Here is a 16605-nt window from a genome sequence, read left to right on the forward strand (position 1 = left end):
TCTACTCCAAAACGCTGGTTTTGTCTCCCAACTCTCTCAGAGCTGGCGGAGGCAACTCTTCTCTGTGCCCCCCACCCCTAACATGCTTTCATAACACTTAATGCTAATGCTGGAAGAGGGAGAAAGATGGAGTACCATGGCTACATTTTAGATTATGGCATGAACACACTTGCAAACATTCTAAATCTAAAGCATTGCCCTTGGAGCCAAGTCTGAGTATTGACTTTTTCCTCATTTCACTTCTCTCCTTAGACGTTGTGCTCTCTGGACCTCAAGAAAAGAAAGGTACATTTGCAGGTTTGGCAGATCTTTGAACTATTTTTGCAGATGAGATATGAGAGGGTTTTGCACTGTACCCCACTTCAATCTCCCAGCAGCACAAGATTGCTGGGGTCCCAAGCTGCCTCCCCTGGGTTCATATTTCCTTTTGGGAAATGAGAGACAGCAGAGACTGTGGTGTCTTTAGGATATATGGTTTATTCCCACATAAATAGAATCTGAGTCTACGATGGAGGGGTTCACAGACACCCTAAGAGTTTTTGATTCTCCCATGTCCACAGCCTTGCATTCAAAACAGGAACCATCCCTCATGCTCTGATTCTCTTTAAATAAATTGGTGTCCTTGTTATTAAATATACCAAGAAAAAAGTGCACCAAGAACTCTGGCCAGTAGATTTCAATGGTGGGAATAAATCCTACTCACAAGTCAAAAACCAAACAAAAGTATGTATTCTGAAATGAATTACAAACTTAAACAAAGATTACAGCTTCAAACTCACAATAATATGTGTGGCACAATAATTCGTTACAGTATAAGAATACAAAAGTTTTTAAGTAACAACAAATTCATTTGAGTCCATACAGCACGGACACCCCAAGAGAGTCTTGTTTCTCCCATCGCCACAGCCTTGCATTCAAAACAGGAACCATCCCTCGTGCTCTGATTCTCTTTCCGTCTTGCTGCCTTTTACAGCCTGTCGTATCCCTAAACTCTACTCTACTTCAAAACTCTGGTTTTGTCTTCTCTCTCAGAGCTGGAGGACTGGGAAGCAAGCAAGAGGAGCTGAAGCATGACATTTGAGCGTTCTTTTTTTCCTATTTCTCTATTTAAAATTCTGAGTAATCTTCATTATATGGCATTGATTTCTCTGAACACCCGCCCCCCCCCAATGTTTTCATAAAATGTAATGATAATGCTGGAATGCTGTGGCTTGGTGTGTGTTATGAGCACAGTATGTGGAATCATCAGAGATTTCCTTCTCCTAACTAAACAGCATCTTCAAGAGTTCGTAAAGGGGAAAACAACTCTCACACAGTTAAAAGTAACTGAGTGTTTATTGTCTCCAGACACAAGATCAGTCCTTCTGGTCTTTGAAGTAAAGATACGTATGAGCAGGTCCATTGACCCTGATCACCATGCTAGCTAATGCTTCTGTGCAAAACCCACAGTCTCTTCCCCTGAGTCCCACAGAGTCAGACCCTTGACAGCAAACGGGACAGGACACAGACAAGACAAACAGGATGAAAGCAATGTCCTAGAGGTATTGTTAAGTGTCTTACTTGACCATTTCTTAAAGATGTCCCCAACTAATCATGTTCCTTGCTGCTGCAGCTGGTTCTGTTACGCCCTCCTCAACACCACAGTGCATACAACAAGGTGAAATGAGTATTGTGAGGAAGAAGAGCAACTCGGGAACACTTGGGAAGATAGCATCAGGTATGCTGCTCGGGACATATATTTTTCTATTTGTGTGTGAGAGAGACTGTGGTGGGGGGGGGAAGAGATTTTGCAGTTGAATCTACAGTAATAATGCATATACTTAATAGTTAGCATGTGAAGGAGTTAAGACCATAGAGCTGTCTTGCTGATAGGCCATAGACCATAGAAATATAATTGGTAGAGAGGACAGTGTCATTTCCCCTTCTCTCCTCAGGGGGAAGAAGCCAATAAATATTTCCTGTCCCCCCCCCCCCTCTTTCTCATTCCCTTCAACCAACAATGGAGGCAGACATGCCTCCACTTGCTCCAAATTCGGGTGCATGCCTGAAGCTGCTTTTTTGTAAATACAAGTATTATCTTTAATGCTGTTGCTGCTAAGGATGAGTATATGTTTTAAACTTCCACCAGCAGATGGAGATACAAAGAGCAATCCTACCTGGGTCTGCCAAGACATAGGTTCTATGGAGTTCAGTGGGATTCATTTCCAAGCTAGCATTATCATTACATTCCAAGCTAGCAAGTGTAGGAATGCAGTCTCCTACTTAGTTCCTTGGGCAAGTCACTGCCCCCTGAACCTCACCACCTTAACAAAATCCATAAGCTCCGCTCTGACATCAAGGATGGGGAGAGATTCAGATCAGTTCACATGGAAAGGCAAATCTTACCCAATTCACACTTCCTGAAAGTATATGCAAATTGCGATGTCAGCCTCCTTTGAAATTTGCACTCCTCCACATTTTGCATCGCAGTTCTCCAAAGATGCAATGTGTAAAAAAAGGTAAAGGACCCCTGACAGTTAAGTCCAGTTGCAAACGACTCTAGGGTTGCAGTGCTCATCTCGCTTTACAGGCCAAGGTAGCCGGCTTTTGTCCACTCCACAGACAGTTTTTTTCTGGGTCATGTGGCCGGCATGACTAAGCCGCTTCTGGTGCAATGGAACACCGAAACCAGAGCAGCGCATGGAAACACCGTTTACCTTCCTGCTGGAGTGGTACCTATTTAACTACTTGCACTTTTTGGCGTGCTTTCGAACTGCTAGGTTGGCAGGAGCTGGGACCGAGCCACGGGAGCTCACCCCGTCGCGGGGATTCGAACCGCCAACCTTCTGATCAGCAGGCCCAAGAGGCTCAGTGGTTTAGACCACAGCGCCACCCGCCTCCCTATGTGTACAAACATGGAAAAAAATGTGCATTAGGAGAAATTCGCACTAGCAACACAGATGGATTTTCATGAGTACTTAAAAAAAAAGAATTTGCAAAGCAATGTGAAAATGTGGAGAACTGAGTTTAGGAGTAGAAAACATAAACCAAAAATTGATAATTTGCCATTTCCTAGTCCTGACTCCCACCCACCCCTCCAAACTGTACCCAACCCCTTCAGCAACTTCCTAAACACAAAAAACTATAGTGGTGCCCCGCTAGACGAATGCCTCGCTAGACGAATGCCTCGCTAGACGAACGGCATTCGCTAGCGGAAGGCTGCCCCGCAAGACGAGAAAGTCAATGGGGCTGCCTCGCAAGACGATTTTTTTAAAAGCGAAAACTAGCGGTTTGCATTGGTGCTTCGCAAGACGAAAAAATCGCTCTACGAAGACACTCACAGAACGCATTATTTTCGTCTAGCGAGGCACCACTGTATAGGGTATCACAAAAGATAGATACATACCTTGCCCTATAATTCAAACACTGACCCAGCTCCCCCTCTCTGTGTGTGTCTCTCTTACAGTGAAAGTAGTTTTGGATGCAGAAACAGCAAATGACTACCTCATACTCTCTGAAGACAGGAAGAGTGTGAGATGTGGAGGGGAAAGGCAAAATCTGCCAGAGAGCCAAAAGAGATTTGATCCAAAGACCTACGTGTTGGGCAGTGAGAGATTCCGTGCAGTAAGAAAATGGTGGGAAGTGGAAGTTGGGGGAGAGAAAAGTGCCACGTGGGCTGTGGGGGTGGCACGTGAGTCCACCCCCAGGAAGGGACAGGTCAGCCTCCAACCTAATGTAGGAATCTGGGCTGTCGGAAAAGCCATAGTTGGCTCATTGTATAGACTTTGGGCTTTTACTGCCCCTGAGCGGACCCCTTTGCTCTTGAATCACGAGCTCAGGAAGATCCGGGTGACCCTGGACTATGACATGGGTTCTGTGGGATTTTTTGATGTCGAAGGAGATGTCTTGATCTTCACTTTCAATGTACCGTCTTTCTCTGGGGAGGAAATCCGGCCCTTTTTCTTGGTCGGGCAAGGAGCTGAACTGAGATGCTGAATCTTGAGGACACGACTCCTCACAGCCCCCTCCCCAATCGCCCCCAATGCCCTGAAAAAGAGGAGTTGTTTTTGCACTTCCTGCACAGCTGCAAAGAGTTGTGGAATGGTGCTCAGGCAGGAATGGCCACAGAAATTTGGGCCTTTTCGTCTTTGGGGCAGGAGTGGGTTGGCATGTGGGGAAAACAGTGCTTTTAACAATGGCCTGGCAGGCAGAAATCCAATAGGCTAAGCCTCTTCTTGTATGAAAATACAGTTATGGGGAAAGCTTCATCACAACTGTATTCCCTCTCATTTTGTATTATGGCAGCCATGTTTTGTTATGGTCCTGTGGCAGCCATTTTGTTACTGGTACCGACAGCTCTCCCTCAATACTTGAGATGTGCCCTCGTCCAAAAAAGTGGGCACCTGCTGGTCTACAATATCAATTCTGTACTGAACTGAGCATTTTGCATCAATAAACCATCTCCTTGTTTTCAGTTGCAATGTTTAGTCTGTGGTCCTTATCCCTGGCTATGTTTTGCCTACTGAGGTGAAACTCTAAGCCTAGAATAACAACCTAAAGGGGAAATGTCCTTGAAACTTGAAAACGTTGACAGCATTCAGATAAATTCAACAGTGTAAATAAGTTTGGATGGATGCAATAATGGAATACTGAATGGTTTAGTTTATGTAAAATATGCAGGGATTTGTGGCATGCAAAATGAACCATGGAAAGAGAAGAAGGGAAGTTGTTTAAATGAATATTCTAAAATGTAAAACAGAAAAATTATACCTTACTTGGCCGTTTTCCTATGTCATGAAGGCTGAAATTTCTTTCTTTATATATAATTTTTATTAAACAAATTTAGCAAAACAAATTATCATTCAATGCAGTCAGTTACATTTTCCCCCTTCCCCCCATCCCTCCCTCCCTCACCCCCCAAACTTCCCTCAGCTCCCCTCTCCAATTTGTTAATACATATTATTTTCTGCATGTTATAAAATTGTACATATTATTACTTCATCTGTCATATGTTCTACTAATAAATTTGTTAATTTTTATTCAAAACCTGCCAAGGAGTCTTTTTAAGTCGTCTTTTTTTGTCGTCTTTTTAAGTAGTTTGTAAAAAGTTCCAATTCTTCCTTAAAGTCCCGGTTGTCCGTCTCACATAGTTTATATGTTAATTTTGCCATTTTGCATAACTCACCAGTTTTTCTTGCCATTGTTCTTTCGTCGGGATTTCCTCAGTCTTCCATCGTTGTGCCAACAAGACTCTTGCCGCAGTTGTAGCATACATGAATAAATCCTTTTTTCTCTTGGCAGGTCCTGTCCTAAAATCCCTAACAGAAATGCCTCTGGTTCTTAACAAATGTCATTTTAAACATTTTTTTTCAATTCATTATATATCATCTCTCAAAAGTTTTTAAACTTCTCTACATTCCCACTGTAAGACCATAATGGGCTCTTGAGCTCTTGAGTGGTGGATTCATGAACACGAAGAGGCAAAACACCATGCAAGGTACAACAGGATTTATTTTGAGTTGCATATGCAAAGCAAAAGGCACAGTCCAAAAGCCGGACTGAGCACTGAGAGACTGGCGCGTGTTCCTTATATAGACAATACAGAAACCGAAAATAGAAACCGAAAATTGGCTCAAGGTTCACATGTTCCCTAGGAGGGTAACCTCCCAAAGCCTCCCCAGCTCTCTCTCCCCAGTCTGGGAATGTCCTGGCAAGCCTTGAATGTGTACCTGGCAAGCTTTGAATGTACTTGGCAGGCTTCCCAGAAAGATAGCAACATCATTCAGTAAGCAACAAACAGACCCCTATTGTATGTTGAAGGTTATATCTATTCATAGGGCATGTGTGTGTGCCTAATCAGCAAGAAAGCATAACTTCATTAACCGGCAATAGTTATTGCATTAGGCTTATAGAATACAAAAGCATAAATCAATATTACCCATGGAGCAGGAATGAGTCTACTAACTAGGAAATACCTTACATCTTAATGGACTGAATATAATATTAATACGAATACAGGAGCAGACTCTCTCTTTCCCTTCTTGCCAGCTGCAAACTAAATGTCTTTGTTCTCGGGCATAGCGATAAGAAAACGCTCACAGTCACGGAGAGTCCCCTCCCATCTCATGTCAATTCAGAGCTGTCTCTGCTTTCAAAGGCTTATAGAAACAATACACAGATACATGGCAAAGATACATATAAGAGATACATGCAGGTATATACCTCTGCAAGCTTGATGCTTCTCATTAATTAAGCTCATTAAAGGCTAACTCATATGCAATTAATATCACCGATACATAAGCACCTTCCTTTCATATGGAAAAGGCTTTCGTCCCCCTCCCTTGTGGTGTTTCTATGGTAACAGGCAAGGCGCTATATTAATAAACTATAAGGCTCATTGTCTCCTCAGGCGGTCTTATCATAACCTTGCAGACTCTGGCCATGTTGGCTGATTTCCCAGAAATTCCTTAAGCTTACTTCAAGGTCTGTTCAGGGGCCTCTGTCTCTCTTAATATTACAGAAAAATTATATTAAGGCACAATGCTGTGAATAGAAAGCATTTATAATTGATATTGGATAATTAGCTATTGAACTGTCCCCTTCACCACCACATATGATAAAACGTGCCTTCCTTTTCTTTACATTTCCAACATATATTTGTTCCAGTTTTGTACATTTTTGCCATTTTTACAGGTGTAATATACCATCTATACATCATTTTCATATAATTTTCCTTCAAAAGAGAACAATCTGTAAATTTCAAATCTACCACCCACAATTTCCCCCAGTCCTCAAATTGTATGTTGTGTCCTATATCTTGTGCCCATTTAATCATGACTGATTTGACCTCGTGAAGGCTGAAATTTCAATTCAGTGGAGCAGGGTCAATATATTAACTCAGTGTTTTTCAACCACTGTTCCGCGGTACACTAGTGTGCCGCGAGATGTTGCCTGGTGTGCCGTGGGAAAAATTGTGTTTATTTGATTCCTATTCAAGAGAATTACTTTATATATAGTCAATATAGGCACAGAGTTAATTTTTTTTAACATTGTCTAATGGTGGTGTGCCTCGTGATTTTTTTCATGAAACAAGTGTGCCTTTGCCCAAAAAAGGTTGAAAAACACTGTATTAACTGATATGCATGAAATTTCAGAGATAGCTATATAATCCCTAGTTTAGTAAGATAAGAACTTTGGAGCAGGCATTTAAAAATAAATATATATATATATAAAATGAACCACCCTACTGCCCTACCATCCGCTGGGCTTCCCGGGTCCTGGAAAGTCGGCCTATGTGAAGAAAATGAGACTAGGCCGAGTAGATTAGGCCTTGCTTTGCCTTCGCCCTGCCCACAGCAAATAAATGTGTTGAGGTGTGGGTGTGTTTGTATGTATGTGTATGTACACAAACACGCATCTGGGGGTGGGTGGCAAACTGGGTCTTTGTCAGGGGTGACAGAAAGCCTAGTTTCAGCTCTGATCTCGCCTCCTGTGTTTTTCTGCTGCCCCCTATTGAATTGAGTTTCCTTTGCAGCCAGCACAGAAGCCAACACAACACTCAAGGTACACACGTGAACTTCCTGGTTGCCACTGCAAAGCTGTTGTACCAGATCCCTGGCAGGCTAGACGGTGTTACTCTCTCTTGCCTGTTTTCCCAAAGAGGAAAAAAAAATATGACTATAAGCAGCGTGACTGGGGGATGCAACATGTTGTTGTTGTTGTTGTTGTTGTTGTTGTTACAGTGGTACCTCGGGTTACAAACACTTCGGGTTACAGACTCCGCTAACCCGGAAGTAGTAGGCCTACCTCGGGTCAAGAACTTTACCTCAGGACGAGAACAGAAATCGCGTGCTGGCAGTGTAATGGCAGCGGGAGGCCCCGTTAGCTAAAGTGGTACCTCAGGTTAAGAACGGTTTCAGGTTAAGAACGGACCTCCGGAACGAATTAAGTTCATTACCAGAGGTACCACTGTATTATTATTATTTATACCCTACCCATCTGGCTGGGTTTCCCCAGTCACTCTGGGCAGCTCACAACAGAATCTTAGAAACAGAACAAAAGATCGAACATTAAAAAATTCCCTAAACAGTAGTAGGGACGCGGGAAGAATTTCATTCAGTTCAAAGGCAAATCTACCTAATTCACACTAAGAAAATTTGTGTATACTGAAATACAACCTCTGGAGGTCGTGGACTCTCCTTCCATGGAGGTTTCTAAGCAGAGGTTGAATGGCCATCTGTTATGGATGCTTTAGCAGGGGGTTGGACTAGAGAACCCTTGAGATCCTTCCAGTTCTATGATTCTATGATTCTTTGATTGTAAGAGCAGGGAACATCTTATTACTGAGGTTTGTAAACTGCTTAAAGAGCTGTTTTGGCTGAAGAGCAGGGTAGGAATGCTTTAAATAAAGAAATAAACTAAATATACTTGCCACCATCTGGTGATCTTCTGTTATTTCACTCACAAAGGAAATGAGATTAAAGTGAGCTCCCAACACCACGGATGGATGGATGTGGCAATTTCAGTTTCACTCTGATTATGATCCCCCCCCCCCCCGGTCTTAAATTCAGTTCTTTGCATTCCTACATCAGTTAGTGGTTTTGTTTCATTTTGCTTTGTTTTAAAAGTCCTCATGAAAATTCGTGGGTATTTCTATGCAATCTTCTATTATACACATTTATTTACTTAAAACAAATAAACAAAAAAATTCTTTAAAAAGATAGCTCCTAAAAACTCCCTTAAAAGAATAAAATCTTATTGTCCCAAGAAAGTCTTCAAAAGAATCCTTCCCCAATTTATTTTTTTTTAATTAAAAGACAATTGTCCAGTAGCACCTTAGAGACCAACTAAGTTTGTTCTGGGTATGTTTGTTCTTAGTTGGTCTCCAAAGTGCTACTGGTACTTGAAATCAACAGGCTTGGTACTTGATAGCCTAAATAACAGATACATTTCTGCAAAGCATATTTCCCCCTATATTTATATTTCCCTAAAATAACTCATATTTTTATGTTATTTTTACTCACGTTTGCACACTTTACTGCACTTTACCACCCCAAAGTCTCCGCAACAGCACCTGCATATTTGTTGGCTTGTGTCAGGGCCCAGCACAGTTCTGTTCCAAACCATCAGGGAGCCCAGAGTTCAAGGGAAGCTGGCTGTCAAGATGAAGTCAAAGTTCCAGAGATCAGGATCCAATGGCCAGAGATAGGGGCATCCACAACATAAGGTCCAGTTTCAGAGAAGTCGTCAAGGTCAAGCAACAATACCAGGGCAGAAGGTCAGCAACATCAGCCAGTGGAAGGTCAAAGGCGGGGGTCATGATCCTAAGAAAATGGCAGGAAATTGGGGGGGGGGGTAGAAACAACAGTCCTCATACTCCGCCGGAGCTGTCTGAGCAACTCTCAGGCCAAAAACCCTTTAGGACTTGCTGAAAACTGATAGATCTGTGAGGTTCAGCTGACGATGTTTAGGTACGTAGGTGGTGCCCATGAACAACAAAGCTTAGTGTGACCATCTTCTTGAACGCAAGTGATAGTTCTGCTGGTAGTGTGGGTAGGGCTGGTAGCGTTGGAGATGACGTCCTCGTGCCTGCCTGCTTTGAGCCCCTTCCCTGTGCCTTGGAGCTTGACAGCTGCTTCTGTAGGATATTTTCCCACCGACACAGGATACATCAATGTAATTTTCTCTGGTCCCAGAGATTAGCTCCATCTCCCCCCCTTCCACTTCAATCACCATGCGGGCATTCTTCTTCACATCCTCCGGTTCCTGGCAGAAACTGTGCAAGGCAATATTAAGGCTCTCCCGGACATCAGGAGGCGTCCCTTCTAGGGATCTCACCGTTCTACGGATCCTTTCCAAATTCTTGGCATTCAGGTGCTCCTTGTGGAGTGGTAGCCGTTCCCGGTACATTTTCCAAGTCTTCGGTTCAACCTCATAATGAGGTTCCCCCTTGTCAAAGCGCACCGATATCTCACATTGCCCTGTCCCAGAGATGAACTCCAGTTGAACTTTGCGTTTCCTAATGATCAACCGGGCATTTTCCTGCACTAATAAGGGTTCCTTGGGGAACTCCTTTAAGGCCAGTTTGAGACATCTTCTCAAATCTTCTCCCATCTCCCATTTCTCCAAACTTTCCTTCACTCCTTGGAGACTTGCCACATTTAGTGGCTGGGGCTTGGAACTTAATCTTGCCAGATAGACATCCCCCGAGAACTCAGAGGCATTGTACTGGACATCTCCGCCAGCATCATCTATGCAGATGAGACACTTCTGATTCCCACAGGAGAATTTCAACTCGACCCCATCGCTCTTGACCAGCAAAGTGGCATTCTCCTTCACGCACGTAGGCTCCTGCCTGAAATTCCTCAGCGCCACGTCCAAGCATGCGACCAGATTCTTTGAGTCTGGCTCATAACCCTGCAACTGTTTCTGCACAGATCTCAGGGACTCCATGCTCAGTGGGTGAGTTACTCCTTGGATCCGATAGCAGAGATATTTAAACAAGAGTTTTTGTCCTACAAACTTTCCTGCAGTAAGAAAATCCATCTCTTTAAGAAAAGGAGCCTCCTTTCCTTGGAGAATGCCCTCAAATTATTACCAGTCAGTCGCCTGTTGAGGTTATCTTTGATGGATCTCCGGCCTGATTCAGGACTGCTAATCGCCAGCTCAGCTGAAGCAGGTATGAACTGCCGGAGGATGTGGCATAGGAACATGACTCTTGTTTTGCATGTTGCTGTGGTGATCTAGCTTTCACGCAGGTGTTAACAATAGAAAACAAATGGAATGGAACTTAAATTTCAGTGTGTGGGAACTTTCCCCAAAACAAACAAGACCAGAATGTGACGGAAGTCTGCCCTGTTTGAGACTACATACAGTTCCTTCAATGCTGTTTACAAAGTGCATGAACCGTGAGGAGGGTTCTCTTGCCCTGTTGTCATACCAGGAGGATGTGAATAAGCAGCTACAGTTTGTATGACAAAAATACCAGTTGTTCCTCGGATGAAATTTGAACCGGACCCTTGAAATTGGGTGAAACGAGAGACAAATTTCAGTAGTTAAGAGCTCAAGCTGATGAGGCCCTGCTGGGGTCATTCCACCACCAATGGGTGGTCACTTCATTTGTGGGTGCAACACCCAACCTCTGGAATGCTCTCAGATAATTCATGAGACGGAGACAGTAGAGATTTCCAAACATCTCTTAAAAACTTACATGTTTACATTCTGGCTCCTTTTTTTAAATTTTGTTCTGTAGGCTACACTTCTCTGTTTTATTTGATGTATAGTTAACGTCTGTTTTTAGGAAGTGTTATTAAAATATTGTTGTATTGTTATTGCTTTTGTTTATTTGGAAATGTTTGGAAACCAGCTCATTTTTTAAAAAAACTGAGTGGTGGTACAAAAATAGTATAAATGATTTTCAATAAAAACATGGGTAAAATCTGCAAAAGTTTAAAAGCAAGTGTACACAATTAAAGAGGCAATGCGCAGGCGAAGGCAAACGTTTAATTTTATTTAAGATCTTAATTTCGAAATGCTGTTGTTTAGGGTTGTTTGTCTTGTGTGTGCTTCATTGTCCAGTTGAAGAGGTCGATTTGCTCTGTGACCGTTTAATAAAATTTGATTTGATTTGACAATTAAAGAGGTTTACTGAAATAAATGTTTTTCACACAATAATAATAAAAAAGAGCTCAAGCTCCCACTAGGGTTGGAAAACCTCTGCTGCAGGAGCCAAATGATGCAGGCCCCTCAAAATGGCCGTCAGGATACAGGCCTCACTGATCCCTAGCATGCACTTCTGACTAAAACCTATCCTTGGACAAGGATAATCTCTTTCTTGTGTGGATGAAGAGCATAGCAGGAACTCTGCTCACTTTTGCTACTGGTCCCATCTATCCCCAGCACAAGTTATTTCAAATGTTCCCCGTAAGGCATGGGTAGGGAACTCATCTGTCAATCATGTAATTTTATAGTGATATTATGTGATTATCTCAACCATCCGCCAAAGTTCACCTATGGGGTGGGGACAAATATTTTCAAACTCCAGAAACAAAGGAATGCAGCATTTGGGCTGCCAATGCCTCCCCACCCGTGCCTCACATCAATGTGCATCATGTTGGGAAATGTTAAACCTGAAGCTGGTCATTTCAAACATGGAAGATTGATTTGATTTTTATCTCACTTAAAAGCACATACTTTCCAAAGAACCTGTTGGTTCAGACCGCAGCTCCCCACTTCCTGGATCAACGGAGCCCTTGTTTATTTCATATATTAAAGACTCAAAGAAAGCAACAGCAGTTTAAGAGTTATCATATAAAAGCAGACTTGAGCACTTTGTCCTCCGCTGGTTCAAACAAGAGATACTGAACAGTGGTTCTGCAAATCCCTTGAGAAACTTGGATATTAAATGATTAATGGCACACACAAATGCAGTAAGCGGAATTGCTTTTATTTATTTACAAGCTTTCTTGCACACATCAGGTCCTAGAGTGGGTGACAACAATTAAACAATTATAAAAAGAATTAAGGGAAAAGAAGGGAAAGAGGCGGATTCTCATTGCCTGATCTTAAATTATACTATGAGGTTGCCTGTATAACATGGTTGGGAGATTGGATGAAATTGGATAACACGGATGTATTAGTCTTAGGAGGATTTGGAAATAAGTATGGGTGGCGCACTTACCTTTGTTATGAGAAAGTAAAATTACATTGTGACTTCTTAAAACCACATTATAAAAATACCATTGTATGAAGTATGGATAAGATATAAGAGTGGTTTGAGAGAAAGACAAGTGGTTTTCACCATTGGAAGCTTTTTCAGTAAATAAACTGAACATGAAACCTACAGAGACCTGTTGATAGAAGAAAATAATATTATTAAAATCAGGCCTTATGAGGATCTTAAGGCTAAACTAATGGGATGGATTGAATATCATCAAGTCAAAGCTAAAAAAGATTTTCAGATACACCTTTTTTAAAAAAAACAAAAAACCAGCAGCATTCCTGCTAGGTATGGTTAGAGATGATATAACGAAGATGGACCAGAAACTGTTTCTTTATGCTACTACTGCGGCAAGATGATTACTCGCACAGAAATGGAAACAACATGAAATACCCACAGTTGAAGAGTGGCAGCAGAAACTTATGGAGTACGCAGAAATAGCAAAATTGACTGGAAAAATCTGAGAGCAGGGCGACAAAATATTCCAAAGAGACTGGATGAAATTTATAACATACATAGAGAAGAACTGTACACAAATAAAGACACTCACAGAACTGAAACAGACCTCATAATGTTTATTAAAAACCATTTGGTCGGACTTTGAGAATTGAAACAATATAATACAACAATGAAGGATGTACATTAATAAAACTTTTATTTTATAGTATTAAGTTTACACAGAATATAAATATAACAAATGTGTAAAGATAAAAGGAAACATAGAGAAACCAGAAGAAGGAGGGAGGGAAGTACAAGCTCGATAGGGTAAAAGCATAAAGGATAAAAGAAATAAGATATGTATTATGATTGTGAAACTTGTAAAACTTGTAAAAGATCATTTAAAGAAAACAAAAAGGGGAAAAAATAGAACTACTACTTGAAGCACATAAAACCACCCAACTCTGGAGATAATAGGGGAGCATTTAAATGCCCCAATATCAAGTCTCTATTTGTGCATCATGTATCTGCAGACTATTCCTCTTCGACTGTGCTTCTATTTTGTGTGTTTCTGTTCCAAATAAAATATGGCTATGGGGTTGCAATCCAGAACACGCTGCCAATCTGGATCGGGGCCTCATGCCAGTTCCTCCTTGAAAAGCCTCCCCTCTTCAGCTACTACTTCCCCCTGAAGCTGTGCCTGTATGGCAGTTTTCATGTGTTTTGCTTCCCACAACAGAACACTCTTTGGAAGAGAAAGCCTGCAGGGCCCATTTAGACTAGACAGCAATGACACTGCGTGTCAGAGTCAGACTGTTACTAATTCCCTCTAAAGAAGCAGGCAGCAGGGGGTGGGATATAATATGCCGAGCCCTTTCCACACCACACATACTCACCCCCCCCCCAAGTTATTTTCCTGGACCTTTCGGGGAGGAAAGTACGAGGGGGGGGGATTCAGCTCCTTCCTCCTGACCCCCCATGCTGTTTTTTAAACTTCCCCACCCATCCCTGGTTTTAAAGGACTTGGCACATTCCGCTGACCTGTCAAGTTTGCACCAAATGGCAATTTCATCTCATTTCCCCACACAGAGCAAGGAGCAGATTTTCTCCCCAGAGAACAAAGCATTGAAGGTAAAGAGAACATTATTTGAGTCAGCATCGTGGAAGGTTACTAATCCTGCTTCATAGTTCACAAGCACACGGATTCTCTTTGGCCAAATCCAGTTTGGGTTGGACGAAAGGGGTTGCTTGCTGGCCGAGGGTGATGACCCCAGAGATATTCCAGAATGAGTGGAAGCATAATATGCACCACTAGGAATCCTCGCAATAGCCCAGACCCCAATTCTATCATTCAGATTGTCAATATTGCACTCCCTTAAAGACTCCTTGACAACCCCTACAGCCCAGAATTTCTCGTTCCCCACGTCCACTACCCAGGAATGAGTCCCTGAGGTGATTCTCTCAACTCCAATAACATAGGAACAACAACTAATGTTGTTATTTGAGAATCCAGAGTCATATATATATTGCCCCATACACATTACTCGGGTTGATGGTTGGCCATATGTTCCTTGGCCATATGTTGCTTGGGCTGTTCCTTTGCCATACGCTGCTAGGACTAGTTTAGGAATGGCCATGTCTTCACCTACAAGAGCAAGGAAACGATTAGGGAGGCAGTGCCCAAAACCTGCATCCAGGTTTTGTGCAGCTCTGATTGAGGAGGAGGTTTGAAAAGCCAGTGCACTAATGGGGTGGGGGTGGGAAATCCCCCCCCCCCAATTCAGGTCAGGTCAGAAACTCAGGGAGCGCCCCTTGAGGGCAAGGATGCTAGCTCAGAGGTAGGCTTGCTTGCAAAAGGTCCCTGGTTCAATTCCTGTAGGGTGAGTTCCCTGTATAAAACCCCGGAGAACTGTTGCCAGTCATTGTTGGCAATATGAAGCTAGCTGGGTTGGCTCTGTATAAAAGCTGCTTTCTATGCTCCTGTGCTGAGCCCTTCTCCCAATCTCATCTGTAAAAACCAAAACAGAGAACCTTCCCCAACCTGGAAATGTACTTTCTTTTCTGGAGGTCCAGCCAGCTAAAGTAACGCTGCCCAATCTGGAACCATATGTTTTACTTGAGGTCCAGAGAGCACAACGCTTAAGGAACAAAACTGTTATGAGGAAGAAGTTAAGACTCGCACTTGGCTCCAACTCTAATGCTTTAGAGTTAGGAGTGCTTGGAAGTGTGTTCATGCCAAAATCTAAAACTTAGCCAACGTATATGATCGTTTGACCTCTTCCATGTTGGTGTAATGTGCTTGGATTCGTGCCTTCAGGAGCACATTCCCACAACTGGAGGCCCTGAGATAAGGGTGCCGGGTGCACTGGGTTGCCATAGCAACACCAGCAAGGTTGAGTCTGCGACTTGCAGAGTCATTCACTCTCCCATTGGTTCAGGAAATATGCCTACATGTAGAACATATAGGGACAGGAATAGTAGCCTCTAGGGCATTGCTTTCATCCTGTCTGTCTTGTCTGTGTCCTGTCCCGTTTGCTGTCAAGGGTCTGACTCTGTGAGACTCAGGGGAAGAGGCTGTGGGTTTTGCACAGAAGAATTAGCTAGCATTGTGATGAGTGCAGGGGCGTAGCAAGGGGGGTGGGCCGCCCCGAGTTCCAGGGGAGGGGGGTGACACTTTGGCCGCTGCCCCCACCCCACCCTGCCGGGTGGGCCCAGAACAGGGGCATGCTGCCTTTTCCCCCTTCCAGCGGCTATTTTTCGGCGCGAGGGGCAAGCCAGCGAGGAGGGGGCGTCACGCTTGTCACTGGCATGATACCCCCTCCTCGCTGGCCCACCCCCCCCTGCCGAAAAAACCGCTGGGGGGGGGAGCGAAGCAGAGCAGGTGCATTCAAGCGCCTGCTCTGCTTCTTTTTCCCCTTTCCGCGGCTTTTTTTCGGCAGGGGGGGCGGGCCAGCGAGGAGGGGGCGTCATGCCAGCGGCAAGTGTGACGCCCCCTCCTTGCTGGCCCGCCCCCCCCACTGAGAAAAAGCCACGGAAAGGGGGAAATTACCCTTCAGCGGTATCCACATGCGCCATGACGTCACGACGCACACGTCGTGCCCCTCCCCCAGTGGGGTGCCTCTGCGCCGCCACCACCCCCAGCAGCGCAGAGGCTTGCTACGCCCCTGGATGAGTGTCAATGGATCTGCTCGTACGTATCTTTACTTAAAAGACCAGGACTGGTTTTGTGTCTGGAGACAATAAACACAACTGTGTGTGAGTTGTTTTCTCCTTAACAAACTCTGGAAGATGCTGTTTGGTTGGGAGAAGGAAATCTCTGATGACTCTTGCTTGCTGTGCTCATAACACACACCAGTTGAGGTGTGGTGAACTCCCAACTGACTTCATCAAGCCACAGCACTCCAGCATTATCATTACATTTTATGAAAACATTGGGGAGTGGTGGGTTTCCACAAAAATCAGTGCCAAAT

The 16605-nt window shown here is 43.5% G+C and overlaps 1 protein-coding gene across 1 annotated transcript in view; it reads right to left on the reverse strand.

Annotated features, from left to right (window-relative positions):
• The window catches only part of LOC117042396 (oocyte zinc finger protein XlCOF6-like), a 449944-nt gene that overhangs the window by 19529 nt on the left and 413810 nt on the right, over positions 1–16605 (reverse strand). Inside the window, 1 exon segment of the mRNA XM_033141942.1 lies at positions 15519–15534. Within this exon segment, the coding sequence (XP_032997833.1) occupies positions 15519–15534 (16 nt within the window).

Source organism: Lacerta agilis, chromosome 2, assembly GCF_009819535.1.
Source record: "Lacerta agilis isolate rLacAgi1 chromosome 2, rLacAgi1.pri, whole genome shotgun sequence".
NCBI lineage: Eukaryota > Metazoa > Chordata > Lepidosauria > Squamata > Lacertidae > Lacerta > Lacerta agilis.